Genomic DNA, 20,459 nt, shown 5'->3' with positions numbered 1-20,459 from the left:
AAATGCCCTTCCAGCAGTGGAACTGCTTTTCCCCGTGTGGCCCAAGAACCTCCCGGACCCCACTCTATTCCTGGGGATTCACTCTTCCCACTAGAGCATTGCCAAGTATGGAGCTGTAGAGTTGCAGACTCTGTGCTCCCCTTGTTTACAGTCTTAATGGAATTGAAACCCTCTCTCCTTTCTCCTTTCTCCTTTCTTTCTCCTTTCTCCTTTCTCCTTTCTCCTTTCTCCCTTCTCCCTTCTCCCTTCTCCCTTCTCCACTTTTATTTCAGTCCCTGTGGCTGTATCCAATTTTCCACTGTCTCTCCAGCTGCTTTTGCGGAGGACTACTTTTCCTGGATTCTCTCCCCCCCCCATCTCCATCCTCTCTCCGCCCACAAAAGCGGGTCCCTGCTCACCGTGGCTTCTCGCTCCCCAAGTTCACCTCTCTGTGCCGGATACTTGCTGAATTCTGTGGTTGAGGTTGTGCAGATTGTTGTGTTAATCCTCAAATCAGTTTTCTAGGTGTGCAGGATAGTTTAGTGTTGGTCTGGCTGTATTTCATGGACGTAGAACCCACAAGAAACTTCCATGCTGTTCTGCCATCTTGCCTCCCCCACCAAAGAAATATACAGTTGTAAAAAAATGCAGTGGATAAATAATGAAATACTATAAAGGTAATAGGGAGTTTTGGGGGACAAGATGTAAAGCAGGCAAGGCTTTACTGATGTCCAGCATAGTATTGAACATGTAGTAGGTCTATAGTAAATACTTGCTGAATTTGCAAGGTAATACATTGTCCTTATCTGGATATTCTCTAGTTGTTTTCCATAGAGAATCATGCTCTTGTGATGCATTTTTTATGTGCCCATTAGGTTTAAGTGCTTGGTATATACTGGCACTTTTTAATGTTTTTCATTCCCTGCCTTCTTTGTTTCTGAGGTTCTTCCTTATTCATATGTCTTTAACATATATGTATATGTTATATATACATATATATATATATATATATAGGTAGCATGTATATGTATTACTTGATTTGACTATGGTTATGTGTATTGTTGGCTTAAATAGGTTTTTCTGTTATCTACTATTAGTTTTATGAGTTCATTTCTATGTTCTGGCAGTGCTTCATTATATGAAAGGCAAAGTGCTAGGAAACATGAGTTTTTATACTACCATGAATAAATGGCAAATGCCCATTTTACTATATACCTGTAGTACTGTAATTATATTTTCCCCATCTTTAATGGGTAAAAACAATTGTTCTTGTTTTGATTTGTATTTTTCTGACTACTGGCAAGGTTGAATATTTTTCCATGTGGTTGTTAGTTCATATTTAATATCTTCAACAAACATTTATTTTAACCATTAATCAGTTCAGTTTCTGTTTTGTCACCACCACCACCACTACTATTTCTACTTCTATGACTGTGTATTGGGCACTGAACTAGGTTCAAGGGGTATTACAGGAAATTATGTTACAGAAATGATCACATATTAATGTGCCATATTAGAGACAGATATAATTTGATGTAGGATCTTGAGGTGATAATATTAAGTGCTCAGTAAGCTTAATTACTGTGTGATAGGCACTGTTCTAAGGATTTTTTCTCTTATATCAACTCATTTAAAAAACAATAACCATATGCAATAGGTATTGGACTATCTCCATTTTTATTTTTTATTTATTTACTTTTAAATATGAAACTTATTGTCAAATTGGTTTCCATATAATACCCAGTGCTCATCACAAAAGGTGCCTTCCTCAATACCCATCCCCACCATCCCCTCCCTCCCACCCCTCATCAACCCTCAGTTTGTTCTCAGTTTTTAAGAGTCTCTTATGCTTTGGCTCCCTCCCTCTCTAACCTCTTTTTTTTTTCTTCCCCTCCCCTGTGGTCTTCTGTTAAGTTTCTCAGGATCCACATAAGAGTGAAAACATATGGTATCTTTCTTTCTCTGTATGACTTATTTCACTTAGCATAACCCTCTACAGTTCCATCCACGTTGCTACAAAAGGCCATATTTCATTCTTTCTCATTGCCAAGTAGTATTCCATTGTGTATACAAACCACAATTTCTTTATCCATTCATCCATCAGTTGATGGACATGTAGGCACTTTCCCTAATTTGGCTATTGTTGAAAGTGCTGCTATAAACATTGGGGTAAAAGTGCCCCTATGCATCAGCACTCCTGTATTTACTTAGGTAAATTCCTAGCAGTGCTATTGCTAGGTCATAGGGTAGGCCTATTTTTAATTTTTTGAGGAACCTCCACACTGTTTTCCAGAGCGGCTGCACCAGTTTGCATTCCCACCAACAGTGCTAGAGGGTTCCCGTTTCTCCACATCCTCTCCAGCATCTATAGTCTCCTGATTTGTTCATTTTAGTCACTCTAACTGACGTGAAGTGGTATCTGACTGTGGTTTTGATTTGTATTTCCCTGATGAGGAGCGACGTTGAGCATCTTTTCATGTGCCTGTTGGCCATCTGGAAGTCTTCTTTAGAGAAGTGTCTATTCATGTTTTCTGCCCATTTCTTCACTGGATTATTTGTTTTTCGGGTGTGGAGTTTGCTGAGTTCTGTATAGATTTTGGATACTAGCCCTTTGTCCGATATGTCATTTGCAAATATCTTTTCCCATTCCGTTGGTTGCCTTTTAGTTTTGTTGGTTGTTTCCTTTGCCGTGCAGAAGCTTTTTATCTTTACGAAGTCCCAAGAATTCAATTTTTGCTTTTAATTCCCTTGCCTTTGGGACTGTGTCAAGTAAGAAACTGCTGCGGCTGAGGTCAGAGAGGATTTTTCTTGCTTTCTCCTCTAGGGTTTTTTTTTCCAACGTTTATTTATTTTTGGGACAGAGAGAGACAAAGCATGAACGGGGGAGGGGTAGAGAGAGGGAGACACAGAATCGGAAACAGGCTCCAGGCTCCGAGCCATCAGCCCAGAGCCTGACGCGGGGCTTGAACTCACAGACCGCGAGATCGTGACCTGGCTGAAGTCGGACGCTTAACCGACTGCGCCACCCAGGCGCCCCTCTCCTCTAGGGTTTTGATGGTTTCCTGTCTCACATTCAGGTCCTTTATCCATTTTGAGTTTATTTTTGTGAACGGTGTAAGAAAGTGGTCTAGTTTCATCCTTCTGCATATTGCTCTCCAGTTCTCCCAGCACCATTTGTTAAAGAGAGTGTCTTTTTTCCATTGGCTATTCTTTCCTGCTTTGTCAAAGATTAGTTGGCCATACTTTTGTGGGTCTATTCTGGGGTTTCTATTCTATTCCATTGGTCTATTGTGTCTGTTTTTGTGCCAATACCATGCTGTCTTGATGATTATAGCTTTGTAGTAGAGGCTAAAGTCTGGGATTTTGATGCCTCCTGCTTTGGTCGTCTTCTTCAAAATTCCTTTGGCTATGCGGGGTCTTTTGTATTTCCATACAAATTTTAGGATTGCTTGTTCTAGCTTCGAGAAGAATGCTGTTGCAATTTTGATTGGGATTGCATTGAATGTGTAGGTAGCTTTGGGTAGTATTGACATTTTAACAATATTGATTCTTCCAATCCATGAGCACAGAATGTTTTTCCATTTCTTTATATCTTCTTCAATTTCCTTCATAAGCTTTCTGTAGTTTTCAGCATACAGATCTTGTACATCTTTGGTTAGGTTTATTCCTAGGTATTTTATGATTCTCAATGCAATTGTGAATGGGATCAGTTTCTTCATTTGTCTTTCTGTTGCTTCATTTTTAGTGTATAAGAATGCAACTGATTTCTGTACATTGATTTTGTATCCTGCAACTTTGCTGAATTCATGTATCAGTTCTAGCAGACTTCTGGTGGAGTCTATCGGATTTTCCATGTGTAATATCATGTTATCTACAAAAAGTGAAAGCTTGACTTCATCTTTGCCAATTTTGATGCCTTTGATTTCCTTTTGTTGTCTGATTGCTGATGCTGGAACTTCCAACACTATGTTAAACAACAGCAGTGAGAGTGGACATCCCTGTTGTGTTCCTGGTCTCAGGGGGAAAGCTCTCAGTTTTGTGCCATTGAGAAGGATATTAGTTGTGGGCTTTTCACAAATGACTTTGATGATGTTTAAGGATGTTCCTTCTATCCCAACTTTCTCGAGGGTTTTTCTTAAGAAAGGATGCTGAATTTTGTCAAATGCTTTTTCTGCATCGATTGACGGGATCATATGGTTCTTTTCTTTTATTAATGTGATGTATCATGTGGATTGATTTGCGAATGTTGAACCAGCCCTGCAGCCCAAGAATGAATCCCACTTGATCATGGTGAATCATTCTTTTTATATGCCGTTGAATTCGATTTGCTAGTATCTTATTGAGGATTTTTGCATCCTTATTCATCAGGGATATTGGCCTGTAGTTCTCTTTTTTTACTGGGTCTCTGTCCGGTTTAGGAATCAAAGTAATGCTGGCTTCATAGAATGAATCTGGAAGTTTTCCTTCCCTTTCTATTTTTTGGAATAGCTTGAGAAGGATAGGTATTATCTCTGCTTTAAATGTCTGGTATAATTCCCCAGGGAAGCCATCTGGTTCTGGACTCTTATTTGTTGGATGATTTTTGATAACTGATTCAATTCATTCACTGGTTATGGGTCTGTTCAAGTTTTGTATTTCTTCCTGTTTGAGTTTTGGAAGTGTTTGGGTGCTTAGGAATTTGTCCATTTCTTCCAGGTTGTCCCGTTTGTTGGCATGTAAGTTTTCAATAGTATTCCCTGATAATGGCTTGTATTTCTGAGGGATTGGTTGTCATAATTCCATTTTCATTCATGACTTTACCTATTTGGGTCATCTCCCTTTTCCTTTTGAGAAGCCTGGTTAGAGGTTTATCCATTTGGTTTATTTTTTCAAAAAACCAACTCTTGATTTCATTGATCTCCCCAACAGTTTTTTTAGATTCTGTATTGTTTATTTCTTCTCTCCTCTTCATTATTTCCCTTCTTCTGCTGGGTTTGGGGTGTCTCTGCTGTTCTGCTTCAGTTTCTTTTAGGTGTGCTGTTAGATTTTGTATTTGGGATTTTTCTTGTTCCTTGAGATAGGCCTGGATTGCAATGTATTTTCCTCTCAGAACTGCCTTCGCTGCATCCCAAAGCATTTGGATTGTTGTGTTTTCATTTTAATCTGTTTCCATATCTTTTCAAATTTCTTCTCTAATTTCCTGTGTGACCCATTCATTCTTTAGTAGGGTGTTCTTTACCTCCATGCTTTTGGAGGTTTTCCTGACTTTTTCTTGTGGTTGATTTGAAGTTTCATAGCATCGTGGACTGAAAGTGTGCATGGTATGATCTGAATTCTTTTATACTTATGAAGGGCTGTTTTGTGACCCAGTATGTCATCTGTCTTGGAGAATGTTCCATGTGCACTCGAGAAGAAAGTATATTCTATTGCTTTGGGATGCAGAGTTCTAAATATATCTGTCAAGTCCATGTGATCCAGTGTCTCATTCAGGGCCCTTGTTTCTTTATTGACCGTGTGTCTAGATGATGTGTCAATTATTGTAAGTGGGGTATTAAAGTTCCCTGCAATTACCACATTCTTATGAATAAGGTTGCTTCTGTTTGTGATTGTTTTATATATTTGGGGGCTCCTGTATTCGGCGTATAGACATTTATAATTGTTAGCTCTTCCTGATGGATAGACCCGGTAATTATTATATAATGCCCCTCTTCATCTCTTGTTACAGCCTTAATTTAAAGTTCAGTTTGTCTGATATAAGCATGGCTACTCCAGCTTTCTTTTTGCTTCCAAGAGCATGGTAGATATTTCTCCATCCCCTCACTTTCAATCTGAAGGTGTTCTCATGTCTAAAATGAGTCTCTTGTAGACAGCAAATAGTTGGGTCTTGTTTTTTTATCCATTCTGATACCCTATGTCTTTTGGTTGGAGCATTTAGTCCATTTACATTCAGTGATATAATTGAAAGATATGGGTTTAGAAGTCATTGTGATGTCTATAGGTTTCATGCTTATAGTGACGTCTCTGGTACTTTGTCTCACAGGATCCCCCTTAGGATTTCTTGTAGGGCTAGTTTAGTGGTGATGAATTCCTTCAGTTTTTGTTTGTTTGGGAAGACCTTTGTCTCTACTTTTATTCTGTATGACAGACTTGCTGAATAAAGGAGTCTTGGCTGCATATTTTTCTGTCCATTACATTGAAGTTTTCCTGCCATTCTTTTCTGGCCTGCCAAGTTTCAGTAGATCCGTCACTTGTCTTATCATTCTCCCTTTACATGTTAGAGCGTGTTTATCCCTAGCTTCTTTCAGAATTTTCTCTTTATCCTTGATTTTTGCCAGTTTCACCAAGATATGTCGTTCAGAAGATTGATTCAAGTTATATCTGAAGGGAGTTCTTTGTGCCTCTTGGATTTCAATGCCTTTTTCCTTCCTCAGATCAGGGAAGTTCTCAGCTATGATTTCTTCAAATACACCTTCAGCCCCTTTCTCTCTCTCTTCCTCCTCTGGATTCCCTATTATGCAGATATTATTGTGTTTCATCGCATCACTTAGGTCCCTAATTTTCCCCTCATATTCCTGGATTTTTTTTCATGTCTCTTTTTCTCAGCTTCCTCTTTGTCCATAATTTTATCTTCTAATTCACCCATTCTCTCCTCTGCCTCTTCAGTCGGAGCTATGGTCGCCTCCATTTTATTTTGTACCTCATTTATAGCATTTTTAGCTCCTCTTGACTGTTTCTTAGTCCCTTGATCTCTGTAGCAATAGATTCTCTGCTGTCCTGTCTACTTTTTTCAAGCCAAGTTATTTATTTTATGACTATTATTTTAAATTCATTCTCAGTTTAGGGGCGCCTGGGTGGCTCAGTCGGTTGAGCGCCGACTTCGGCTCAGGTCACGATCTCGCGGTCCGTGAGTTTGAGCCCCGCATCGGGCCCCTGTGCTGACAGCTCAGAGCCCGGAGCCTGTTTCGGATTCTGTGTCTCCCTCTCTCTGACCCTCCCCCGTTCATGCTCAGTCTCTCTCTCTCAAAAATAAATAAATGTTAAAAAAAAAATTAAAAAAAAATTCATTCTCAGTTATATTGCTTAGATTGTTTTTGATCAATTCGTTAGCTGTTGCTACTTCCTGGAGTTTTCTTTTGAGGAGAATTCTTCCGTTTCATCATTTTGGATAGTCCCTGGAGTGGTGTGGAACTGCAGGGCACTTCCCCTGTGTTGTCTTGAATAACTTGTGTTGGTGGGCGGGGCTGCAGTCAGACCCATTGTCTGCTCCCAGCCCACCGCTGGGACCACAGTCTGGTGTGTACCTTATCTTCCCCTCTCCCAGGGGCAGGACTCACTATGGGGTGGTGTGGCCCATGTCTGGGCTACTTGAACTCTGCCAGGCTTGTGGTGCTGCTTGTATGGGATCTGGCTTATTAGCCGGGGTGGTTCCACAAGGTGCACAGTGGTGGGAGGGGCAGGCTCATCTTGCTTTGCCTTTGTTGGTCCGCTCCAGGATGGTCCCTGAGGCACCGGGAGGGAGGCCGATCCGTTGGAGGAATGGATCCATAGAAGCACAGCGTTGGGTGTTTGCGTAGTGAAGCAAGTTCGGTGAGGGGAACTGGTTCCCGTTGGGAATTTGGCTGGGTGACGGGCGAGGGAGATGGCACTGGCCAGCGCTTTTCTTCCCCACTAAGCTGAGCTCTGTCTTCCGGGGCTCAACAGCTCTCCCTCCCATTGTCCTCTAGCCCTCCCACCTTCTGTGCAGAGACATTGACTTATAACATTCCAGATGTTAATTCCCACTGGCTGTCAGAACTGACTCCATCCGGCCCCTCCGATTTGCAAGTCAGACTCGGGGGCTCTGCCTTGCCAGACGGGCTGCCCCTCCACTGCCCTGGCTCCCTCCCGCCAGTCCATGTAGCGTGCACCGCCTCTCCGCCCTTCCTACCCTCTTCATTGGGTCTCTTGTCTACGCTTGGCTCTGGAGAGTCCGTTCAGCTAGTGTTCTTGCGGTGTTCTGGGTTATTTAGGCAGATGTGGGTGGAATGTAAGTGATCAGCAGGACTCCGTGAGCCTAGTCCTCCTGTGCCACCATCTTTCAACTCTCCATTTTTAAACACAATGAAACACATTTTCACATTTTCTAAATGAAATTGCTAGTAAATGGTGAAACTGGTATTTTTAAAAAATGTGTATTTGACTTTGTCACTTTTTAAGTGTTGGATTCCCAGAAGTGGTAGTACAGATTATTCATTTGTATTATCATCGAAAGGTGAATATGTTGAAATAATTTAAAAAATATTAATATCATTTTATGTATGATTAGCATATTAACTTTCATAATTACCCAGTTTAGGTGATCACTTAATGGATATGTGACTCCAGCCTGTTTTTTATCTAATCATCTATTTCAAATTCTCTTTTCCTTAGCTGTGTGTATGCCTTTTTTTCCAATTGAAGGAAATAAAAGCCATAAATAAGTAGACTTTCTTACCCATTTTTAGCAATGAAATTTTAGTTTTTAAATATAAGTAAAGACATGGGTAAGTAAATAAGCATGTTAAAAAGCACCTTTAATACTAAATACTAAATTTAAGTAAAACGTTCACCGAAAGACCTGAATCTCAGTTTTGTCACCTTTTTTTATGTTAAGATTCTAGGATCGGATTCAGGGATAAAGTAGTATTATATTTATAGTTTAGAGAATTGTAATGGAAGTTAATGTATAATAAAATATAAATGTCATAAGCACTAAATTTGGTATTTTAGTTTTAGTGTAAGTCTTGGGTAAATTTTCACCTCACTGTCCAAAAGTTGACATGTCTGATAACTGTTTTACTTATTAAGTCAAAGTCCTTACACACACACACACACACACACACACACACACAGGCACACAGACACCCACACACACACACAATTGTCATGAAATAGGAATATATGCTGATATATGTGGTCAGACCATAGAATAATTTTTGACGCATATTAGGCATTCAATAAATATTTGTTCAGTGATTGAATAAATGCATTCTGTGTTAGGTACCCTTACCAGGATCAACTTATTAATAAGGGAGAAAACATGGCCATTTACAAATTCAGTTAAAAGCAAGCTTCATGAGCATAATGCAATTTAACCATATTCTTTTGACAGTTTTAAAAGATTGTCATCAAGGAAGTCTTAAGAAATTCACATGTAGATGAAATACTTTTTTAAAAGTACCTTTGCTATTCAGTATCTGTTGGAAGTAAATCTGTGGTAAATTTATTTGTAATATTGTGAATTACACTTTAATTAAAAAAATTTTTGGGGCGCCTGGGTGGCGCAGTCGGTTAAGCGTCCGACTTCAGCCAGGTCACGATCTCGCGGTCCGGGAGTTCGAGCCCCGCGTCAGGCTCTGGGCTGATGGCTTGGAGCCTGGAGCCTGTTTCCAATTCTGTGTCTCCCTCTCTCTCTGCCCCTCCCCCGTTCATGCTCTGTCTCTCTCTGTCCCAAAACTAAATAAACGTTGAAAAAAAAAAAAAATTAAAAAAAAAAATTTTTGTGTTGCTATGCATGATAATCAGATTTTAAATGGTGAGCGGGGAATAAAATGTGTTATTACTAGCAGAACAATGTATATCAAATCTCTTTTTTCTTGTTAAATTTCCAGGTGAAGGGAAGTGGCTGCGAAACATTGACTATTACCGTTTAGATGGTTCTACTACTGCACAATCAAGGAAAAAATGGGCTGAAGAATTTAATGATGAAACTAATGTGAGGTGGGAAACATTTTTCGTTTGTATAGAGAATTAAGAAAAATAATTTTAGGAGTACCTGGGTAGCTCAATTGGTTAAGCGTCCGACTCTTGATCTTGGCTCAGGTCATGTTCTCACAGTTGGTGAGACCGAGCCCCATGTCGGGCTGTGCACTGACGCTGCAGAGACTTATTGTGATTCTCTGTCTCCCTCTCTGCCTCTCCCCTGCTCATGTGCTCTCTCTCTCTCTCTCAAAATAAATAAATAAACATTAAAAAAATTAAATCTATCTACAGTCAAATTCACTCCTTTTAGTGTATAAGTTTTGACAAATGCAAGATAGAGTCAAGATACAAAATGGTTTCATCACATCTCAAGAAATTCATCTCATATGGCTAACAGAGACATGAAAAGATGCTCAGCATCATTCATCGTCAGGGAAATACAAATCAAAACCACAATGAGATACCATCTCACAAGTGTCAGAATATCTAAAATTAACAACTCAGGAAACAACAGGCATTGGTGAGTATGCAGAGGAAGGGGAACACTTCCGCACTGTTGGTGGGAATGCAAGCAGGTGCAGCCACTCTAGAAAACAGTATATAGAGTATAAAACAGTATAGGCACCCCTCTTTTTTTCTGATTTCTTATTCTACCCTTCCTGTGGGTTACTTTTTACCATTTGTGAAATTGTATTTTTATTCATCTATGGTATTTTTTGATGTATCTTTTTATAACTTTCATAGTGGTTGCTCTAAGTATTACATTACATGGACATAATTTATCATAGTCAACTAATGTCATCATTTTACCATGTTAACTAAGTGTAGAAACCTTATGCCCTTATGTCCCTTTCTCTTCCCCATTTATAATATAATTGTTTTAACTGTTTTTCTCTACATAAATGGATTACCACATTAATGTAATAATTTTTCTTCAATAATTAACTATAACTTAGAAAAATTGAAAGGAAAATTATTTTATTTACTCATATTTTTTGTTTTTTAATTGTTTCTTCCTTCCTAACGTGTAAGTATTTTTTCTTTTATCATTTCCATTCTTTCTAGAGAAATTCCTTTAGTCATCCTTTCAGAGCAGGTCTGCTGGCAATAAATTTCCCGAGTACCTTCAGAAGAGAATTTCTTGATTTCCTCTTCATTTTTGAAGAGTGTTTTAGCTGGGTATAGGATTCTGGGTTGGCATTTCTCTTCTTTCTGCACTTGAAAAATGTTTTACCACTTCCTTCTGGATTTCATAATTTCTTTCAAAAATACCTGCTGTTTTATGAATTGGGCTTTTTGAATTTCACACGAAAGTGATATCATGCAGTATTTGTCTTTCTCTTACTTATCTCACTTAGCATTATGTGTTCAAGGTACATTCATGTTGGCACATATGGCAAAATGTCCTTTTTTTCTCATGGCTGAATACTATCCCATTGCATATACCACATCTTTTTTTTATCTATTCATCTGTTGCTGGGCCCTTAGGTTGTTTTTGTATCTTGGCTATTGTGGATAGTGCTGCAGTAAACATGGGAGTGCATATATCCCTTTGACATTCTGTTTTCATTTTTTTTTTGTATATATACCCAGAAGTGGAATTGCTGGATCATATGGTAGATTTATTTTCAAAATTTTGAGGAAACTCCATATTGTTTTTCATAGTGGCTAAACCAATAAGTAAATGTAGACTACAGTATTATATTATAATCATTAAACTTCCTAGGAGATTAGAACTTAATTATTCCAACCAGTAAAAAGAAAATATTTACATGGTAGAGGTGCTAATTGTTGGTACAGTGCCAATCATATTACAGTATATAAGTGTATCAAATAAACATGTATACCTTAATTTTATACAATATTATATGTCAAATATATTTTAATTTAAAAAATCTGTTTTTAAAATCTTTTTTTCTTGTCAGTAAGGTTCTATTTCTTGCTTATTTCAAGATTTTTTTTTATCTTAGTTTCAAAAGTTTGCCAATGATACTTCTTGGCATGAATTTCTTTGAGTTTGCCCTGTTTGTGGTTCATTCAATTTCTACATCTGTAGGTTTGTGTTTCTTGCTAAATTTGAGTAATTTTCAGCCGTTATTTCTTCAAATACTATTATAGCCCCTTCTTTTTTTTCCTCTCCTTTTAGTACTCCAGTGATAAGAATGGTAGACAATAATGTTAGAGTCCTATAGGTCCCTCAGTCTCCATTTTGTTTTTCTGTGATTTTTTGTTTATTTGATTTCTATCTGTTGTTTAGATAGGGTCATTTCTATTGTTCTGTTTTCAAAGTTAATTGAATCTCTGTTCTCTACATTCTACTGTTTAGTTTTTTATTGTATTTTTCAGTTCTAAGATTTCCATTTGGTTCTTCTTTATGTCTTATATTTCTTTACTGAGGCATTTTTTTTTTCATTTGTCTCAGGTGTGTTAATAACTCCTTATTGAAGCATATTTAGAAATGTAACAACTTTTTCCATCCTTGTCAGACAATTCTGACATTTATGTCATCTTAGTGTTGGTGTCTGCTGATTGCGTTTTTTCATTGAAGTTGAGATTTTACTGGTTCTTGTTAGGACAAAGATATAATTTAACTGGATATTTGCTTATTATTTCATGAGACTGTGGATCTAAGTTTTCTGGTATAGCAGGCCTCTTTTGACACATGTTCAGATGGAAGATGAGAGTGGGAGTTGAGTCTACCGACTACATTTCTGCCGATACTATCCTGGCTGGGAGGGTTAGGATTGCCTATTTACAACCCCTACCCATGGGCCTCCACTGACACTGCAGGGGTAACTCATTAACTGGGTTGTGGTATAATTCCTGACTCTCCACTATATATCCTTTGATACTACCCTAGTAGATATAGGGTTTTTCTTGTAACTTCTGGGTGGGGATGGATGTCTGAGTTCCCTTCATGGTCTTTACTGACACTGCTGGGTTGAGAGGAGGACTGTATTAACTCAGACTTCTCTGACTCCACTCTGGCCATGCCTTGTTACAACTAGGAGAAGGTAGGAGTCTGAACTCCCCACTCAGCCTTTAGTGACAAGGATGGAGGTGCACCGCATTTTTTTCTGTACTGCTTGACTGCAATTGAATGATTATTGTTTTCAAGTTTTCTGTCTTTCTAGGGTGCCCCTTTTTTTGGTCCTTTGGCTAGAGAGAGCAGGATTTTCTTGGAGACTTTTTTTTTGGCAGTATCCACTGGCATTTCCTGATTGCTGGGTTCTTTAGCCCTCCTTTTGGGAAGAAATCCTATGGAACTTAGTTCCATGTTGTTCCTTAGCACCCAAGGTCCCTAGCCAGTCTTTCTCCTCTTCCTCACTTTTCAGAAACTTCTTATGATTGTTTTATATGTAATGTCTAGGGTCTTTTGCTTTCCTTATTGTAAGGAATAGGGAAGAGTATGTCTACTCCCATCTTTCCAGAGTGGAAATCCAAAGATTCAACTTTTTAAAGATTGTTGTATCTGTCATTTGTCAAGCATATGTATGTGTTTCTGTTGTGTATATGCCCAGAAGTGAGATTGCTGAGTAAAAGATGCATGTACATTCAGCTTTAGCTTATATTACCAAGACGTTTTTCCAAAATGGTTGTACCAGTTTGCACTCCGCCCCCCCCGCCCCCAGTAGCATATAGGCGTTTCAATTGTTCTCTGTCCTCATCATCACTTGACAATGTCTGTTTTTTTTTAAAGCTATTGTGATTGATATGTACTGGTAAGACTTGGTAATCTTAAACTGTATTTCCCTGTTAACTAAATCCGTGGTTTGTAGATTTAAATGTGGAAGATAAAACAAAAGTTTTAGAAGGAAACAGTAAAGAATATTTTCCTGATATTGCATTAAGAAAACTTTCATGAAAAGGACCCACAAAGTACTAACCGTAAAAGGAAATATTGTTGAGTTGAGCTTCATTAAAATTAAGAATTTTTAGTCATCAAAGGAATTTCATGTTAAAAATGAAAAGGCAGGCCACAAAATAGAAGCTATTTTCTCATTTTTAAAGATACTATGGAAAATCACAGAGAAGACAATAAATGCTATTGTTTATAATTTAGTAACCCAGATATAACCATGGTTAGAGTTTCTATGCTTATACAAACATATACTTTTGATTTTGTGTTTGTTACCATTTTTTTTGCTAAAATACAATGAACATTACAGTGCTTATGTTAGTTTCAGGTGCAGAATATGATTAAACAATTGTATACATTATTCAGTTCTCATCAAGATAAGCATACTCTTGATCCCCTTTATCTAATTTACCCCTACCCCCCCCCACCTCCCCTCTGGCAACCACCAGTTTGTTCTCTATATTGAAGAGTCTGGTTTCTTTGTTCATTTTTTTTCTTAAATTCCACATATGAGTGAAAGCATATGGTATTTGTCTTTGTCTGACTTACCTCACTTAGGATTAAACTCTCAAGGTCCATCCATGTTGTCTCAAGTGGTACAGTCTTGTTCTTTTTTTAAAGCTGAGTAATATTCCATACCACATCTTTATCCATCCATTCCTTTATCAGTGTAGACTTGGGTTGCTTCCATATCTTGGCTATTGTAAATAATGCTGCAGTAAATAAACTTAGGGGTGAATATATCTTTTTGCAATAATGTTTTCTTTTTCTTTTTTTTTTTTTGGTAAATACCCAGTAGTAGAATTATTGCATCATATGTTAATTCTATTTTTAATTTTTTGAGGAGCCTCCATACGTTTTCCACAGTGTCAGTACCAATTTGTATTCATACCAGTAATGCACAAGGGTTCTTTTTTTCTCTACATCCTAACACTTGCTATTTCTTGTGTTTTTGATTTTAGCCATTCTGACAGGTGTGAGATCTCCTTGTGGAGATTTGCATTTCCCTGATGGTTAGTGATGTTGAACATCTTTTTATGTTTATTGGCCATCTGTATGTCTTCTTTTTTTTTTTTTATATATATGAAATTTATTGACAAATTGGTTTCCATACAACACCCAGTGCTCATCCCAAAAGGTGCCCTCCTCAATACCCATCACCCACCCTCCCCTCCCTCCCACCCCCCATCAACCCTCAGTTTGTTCTCAGTTTTTAACAGTCTCTTATGCTTTGGCTCTCTCCCGCTCTAACCTCTTTTTTTTTTTTTCCTTCCCCTCCCCCATGGGTTCCTGTTAAGTTTCTCAGGATCCACATAAGAGTGAAACCATATGGTATCTGTCTTTCTCTGTATGGCTTATTTCACTTAGCATTACACTCTCCAGTTCCATCCACGTTGCTACAAAAGGCCATATTTCATTTTTTCTCATTGCCACATAGTACTCCATTGTGTATATATACCACAATTTCTTTATCCATTCATCAGTTGATGGACATTTAGGCTCTTTCCATAATTTGGCTATTGTTGAGAGTGCTGCTATGAACATTGGGGTACAAGTGCCCCTATGCATCAGTACTCCTGTATCCCTTGGATAAATTCCTAGCAGTGCTATTGCTGGGTCATAGGGTAGGTCTATTTTTAATTTTCTGAGGAACCTCCACACTGCTTTCCAGAGCGGCTGCACCAATTTGCATTCCCACCAACAGTGCAAGAGGGTTCCCGTTTCTCCACATCCTCTCCAGCATCTATAGTCTCCTGATTTGTTCATTTTGGCCACTCTGACTGGCGTGAGGTGATACCTGAGTGTGGTTTTGATTTGTATTTCCCTGATAAGGAGCGACGCTGAACATCTTTTCATGTGCCTGTTGGCCATCTGGATGTCTTCTTTAGAGAAGTGTCTATTCATGTTTTCTGCCCATTTCTTCACTGGGTTGTTTTTCGGGTGTGGAGTTTGGTGAGCTCTTTATAGATTTTAGATACTAGCCCTTTGTCCGATATGTCATTTGCAAATATCTTTTCCCATTCCGTTGGTTGCCTTTTAGTTTTGTTGGTTGTTTCCTTTGCTGTGCAGAAGCTTTTTATCTTCATAAGGTCCCAGTAATTCATTTTTGCTTTTAATTCCCTTGCCTTTGGGGATGTGTCGAGTAAGAGATTGCTACGGCTGAGGTCAGAGAGGTCTTTTCCTGCTTTCTCCTCTACGGTTTGGATGGTTTCCTGTCTCACATTTAGGTCCTTTATCCATTTGGAGTTTATTTTTGTGAATGGTGTGAGAAAGTGGTCTAGTTTCAACCTTCTGCATGTTGCTGTCCAGTTCTCCCAGCACCATTTGTTAAAGAGGCTGTCTTTTTTCCATTGGATGTTCTTTCCTGCTTTGTCAAAGATGAGTTGGCCATACGTTTGTGGGTCTAGTTCTGGGGTTTCTATTCTATTCCATTGGTCTGTGTGTCTGTTTTTGTGCCAATACCATGCTGTCTTGATTACAGCTTTGTAGTAGAGGCTAAAGTCTGGGATTGTGATGCCTCCTGCTTTGGTCTTCTTCTTAAAAATTCCTTTGGCTATTCGGGGCCTTTTGTGGTTCCATAGGAATTTTAGGATTGCTTGTTCTAGTTTCGAGAAGAATGCTGGTGCAATTTTGATTGGGATTGCATTGAATGTGTAGATAGCTTTGGGTAGTATTGACATTTTGACAATATTTATTTTTCTAATCCATGAGCAGGGAATGTCTTTCCATTTCTTTAAATCTTCTTCAATTACCTTCATAAGCTTTCTAGAGTTTTCAGCATACAGATCCTTTACATCTTTGGTTAGATTTATTCCTAGGTATTTTATGCTTCTTGGTGCAATTGTGAATGGGATCAGTTTCTTTATTTGTCTTTCTGTTGCTTCATTGTTAGTGTATAAGAATGCAACTGATTTCTGTACATTGATTTTGTATCCTGCAACTTTGCTGAATTCATGTATCAGTTCTAGCAGACTTTTGGTGGAGTCTATCGGATTTTCCATGTATAATATCATGTCATCTGCAAAAAGCGAAAGCTTGACTTCATCTTTGCCAATTTTGATGCCTTTGATTTCCTTTTGTTGTCTGATTGCTGATGCTAGAACTTCCAGCACTATGTTAAACAACAGCGGTGAGAGTGGGCATCCCTGTCGTGTTCCTGATCTCAGGGAAAAAGCTCTCAGTTTTTCCCCGTTGAGGATGATGTTAGCTGTGGGCTTTTCATAAATGGCTTTGATGATGTTTAAGTATGTTCCTTCTATCCCGACTTTCTCAAGGGTTTTTATTAAGAAAGGGTGCTGGATTTTGTCAAAGGCCTTTTCTGCATCGATTGACAGGATCATATGGTTCTTCTCTTTTTTTGTTGTTCATGTGATGTATCACGTTGATTGATTTGCGAATGTTGAACCAGCCCTGCATCCCAGGAATGAATCCCACTTGATCATGGTGAATAATTCTTTTTATATGCTGTTGAATTCGATTTGCTAGTATCTTATTGAGAATTTTTGCATCCATATTCATCAGGGATATTGGCCTGTAGTTCTCTTTTTTTACTGGGTCTCTGTCTGGTTTAGGAATCAAAGTAATACTGGCTTCATAGAATGAGTCTGGAAGTTTTCCTTCCCTTTCTATTTCTTGGAATACTTGAGAAGGATAGGTATTATCTCTGCTTTAAATGTCTGGTAGAACTCCCCTGGGAAGCCATCTGGTCTTGGACTCTTATTTGTTGGGAGATTTTTGATAACCGATTCAATTTCTTCGCTGGTTATGGGTCTGTTCAAGCTTTCTATTTCCTCCTGATTGAGTTTTGGAAGAGTGTGGGTGTTCAGGAATTCGTCCATTTCTTCCAGGTTGTCCAATTTGTTGGCATATAATTTTTCATAGTATTCCCTGATAATTGTTTGTATCTCTGAGGGATTGGTTGTAATAATTCCATTTTCATTCATGATTTTATCTATTTGGGTCATCTCCCTTTTCTTTTTGAGAAGCCTGGCTAGAGGTTTGTCAATTTTGTTTATTTTTTCAAAAAACCAACTCTTGGTTTCGTTGATCTGCTCTACAGTTTTTTAGATTCTATATTGTTTATTTCTGCTCTGATCTTTATTATTTCTCTTCTTCTGCTGGGTTTAGGCTGCCTTTGCTGTTCTGCTTCTATTTCCTTTAGGTGTGCTGTTAGATTTTGTATTTGGGATTTTTCTTGTTTCTTGAGATAGGCCTGGATTGCAATGTATTTTCCTCTCAGGACTGCCTTCGCTGCGTCCCAAAGCGTTTGGATTGTTGTATTTTCATTTTCGTATGTTTCCATATATTTTTTGATTTCTTCTCTAATTGCCTGGTTGACCCACTCATTCGTTAGTAGGGTGTTCTTTAACCTCCATGCTTTTGGAGGTTTTCCAGACTTTTTCCTGTGGTTGATTTCGAGCTTCATAGCATTGTGGTCTGAAAGTATGCATGGTATAATTTCAATTCTTGTAAACTTATGAAGGGCTGTTTTGTGACCCAGTATATGATCTATCTTGGAGAATGTTCCATGTGCACTCGAGAAGAAAGTATATTCTGTTGCTTTGGGATGCAGAGTTCTAAATATATCTGTCAAGTCCATCTGATCTAATGTCTCATTCAGGGCCCTTGTTTCTTTATTGACCGTGTGTCTAGATGATCTATCCATTTCTGTAAGTGGGGTGTTAAAGTCCCCAGCAATTACCACATTCTTATCAATAAGGTTGCTTATGTTTATGAGTAATTGTTTTATATATTTGGGGGCTCCGGTATTCGGCGCATAGACATTTATAATTGTTAGCTCTTCCTGATGGATAGACCCTGTAACTATTATATAATGTCCTTCTTCATCTCTTGTTACAGCCTTTAATTTAAAGTCTAGTTTGTCTGATATAAGTATGGCTACTCCAGCTTTCTTTTGGCTTCCAGTAGCATGATAAATAGTTCTCCATCCCCTCACTCTGAATCTAAAGGTGTCCTCAGGTCTAAAATGAGTCTCTTGTAGACAGCAAATAGATGGGTCTTGTTTTTTTATCCATTCTGATACCCTATGTCTTTTGGTTGGCGCATTTAATCCATTTACATTCAGTGTTATTATAGAAAGATACGGGTTTAGAGTCATTGTGATGTCTGTATGTTTTATGCTTGTAGTGATATCTCTGGTACTTTGTCTCACAGGGTCCCCCTTAGGATCTCTTGTAGGGCTGGTTTAGTGGTGACAAATTCCTTCAGTTTTTGTTTGCTTGGGAAGACCTTTATCTCTCCTTCTATTCTAAATGACAGACTTGCTGGATAAAGGATTCTCGGCTGCATATTTTTGCTGTCTAGCACCCTGAAAATCTCGTGCCAATTCTTTCTGGCCTGCCAAGTTTCAAAAGAGAGATCAGTCACGAGTCTTATAGGTCTCCCTTTATATGTGAGGGCACGTTTACCCCTTGCTGCTTTCAGAATTTTCTCTTGATCCTTGTATTTTGCCAGTTTCACTAAGATATGTCGTGCAGAAGATCGATTCAAGTTACGTCTGAAGGGAGTTCTCTGTGCCTCTTGGATTTCAATGCCTTTTTCCTTCCCCAGTTCAGGGAAGTTCTCAGCTATAATTTCTTCAAGTACCCCTTCAGCACCTTTCCCTCTCTCTTCCTCCTCTGGGATACCAATTATGCGTATATTATTTCTTTTTAGTGTATCACTTAGTTCTCTAATTTTCCCCTCATACTCCTGGATTTTTTTATCTCTCTTTTTCTCAGCTTCCTCTTTTTCCATAACTTTATCTTCTAGTTCACCTATTCTCTCCTCTGCCTCTTCCATCCGAGCCGTGGTGGTTTGCATTTTGTTTTGCATTTCATTTAAAGCATTTTTCAGCTCCTCGTGACTGTTCCTTAGTCCCTTGATCTCTGTAGCAAGAGATTCTCTGCTGTCCTGTATACTGTTTTCCAGCCCAGCGATTAATTTTATGACTATTATTCTAAATTCACTTTCTGTTATATTATTTAAATCCTTTTTGATCAGCTCATTAGCTGTTGTTATTTCCTGGAGATTCTTCTGAGGGGAATTCTTCTGCTTGGTCATTTTGGATAGTCCCTGGCATGGTGAGGACCTGCAGGGCACTTCCCCTGTGCTGTGGTGTATAACTGGAGTTGGTGGGCGGGGCCGCAGTCAGTCCTGATGTCTGCCCCCAGCCCACCGCTGGGGCCACAGTCAGACTGGTGTGTGCCTTCTCTTCCCCTCTCCTAGGGGCGGGATTCACTGTGGGGTGGGGTGGCCCGTCTGGGCTACTTGCACACTGCCAGGCTTGTGATGCTGGGGATCTGGCATATTAGCTGGGGTGGGAAGGCAAGGTGCACGGCGGCAGGGGGGGCAGGCTTAGCTCGCTTCTCCTTAGGTGATCCACTTCAGGAGGGGCCCTGTGGCAGCCGGAGGGAGTCAGATCCGCTGCCGGAGGTTTGGCTCCGCAGAAGCACAGAGTTGGGTGTTTGCGCGGAGCGAGCAATTTCCCTGGCAGGAACCGGTTCCCTTTGGGATTTTGGCTGGGGGATGGGCGGGGGAGATGGCGCTGGCGAGCGCTTTTGTTCCCCGCCAAACTGAGCTCTGTCGTCCGGGGGCTCCGCAGCTCACCCTCCCTTTGTCCTCCAGCCTTCCCGCTTTCCGAGCAGAGCTGTTAACTTATGACCTCCCAGACGCTAAGTCGCGCTTGCTGTCGGAACACAGTCCGTCAGGCCCCTCCGCTTTTGCAAGCCGGACTTGGGGGCTCTGCTTGGCTGGCGAGCCGCCCCTCCGCCAGTCCGTGGAGCGCGCACCGCCTCGCCGCCCTTCCTACCCTCTTCCGTGGGCCTCTCGTCTGCACTTGGGTCCGGTGACTCCGTTCTGCTAATCCTCTGGCGGTATTCTGGGTTATTTAGGCAGGTGTAGGTGGAATCTAAGTGATCAG

The 20,459-nt window shown here is 39.4% G+C and overlaps 1 protein-coding gene across 1 annotated transcript in view; it reads left to right on the top strand.

The window, feature by feature from the left end:
* ATRX (ATRX chromatin remodeler) overlaps positions 1–20,459 on the top strand; it is a 331,615-nt gene that overhangs the window by 266,754 nt on the left and 44,402 nt on the right. Inside the window, 1 exon segment of the mRNA XM_030306144.1 lies at positions 9,588–9,696. Coding sequence (XP_030162004.1) covers positions 9,588–9,696 — 109 coding nt within the window.

Source organism: Lynx canadensis, chromosome X (assembly GCF_007474595.2).
Source record: "Lynx canadensis isolate LIC74 chromosome X, mLynCan4.pri.v2, whole genome shotgun sequence".
Taxonomy (NCBI): domain Eukaryota; kingdom Metazoa; phylum Chordata; class Mammalia; order Carnivora; family Felidae; genus Lynx; species Lynx canadensis.
Note: the sequence above shows the minus strand (reverse complement) of the source record. Positions and strands in the feature narration are given on the sequence as shown.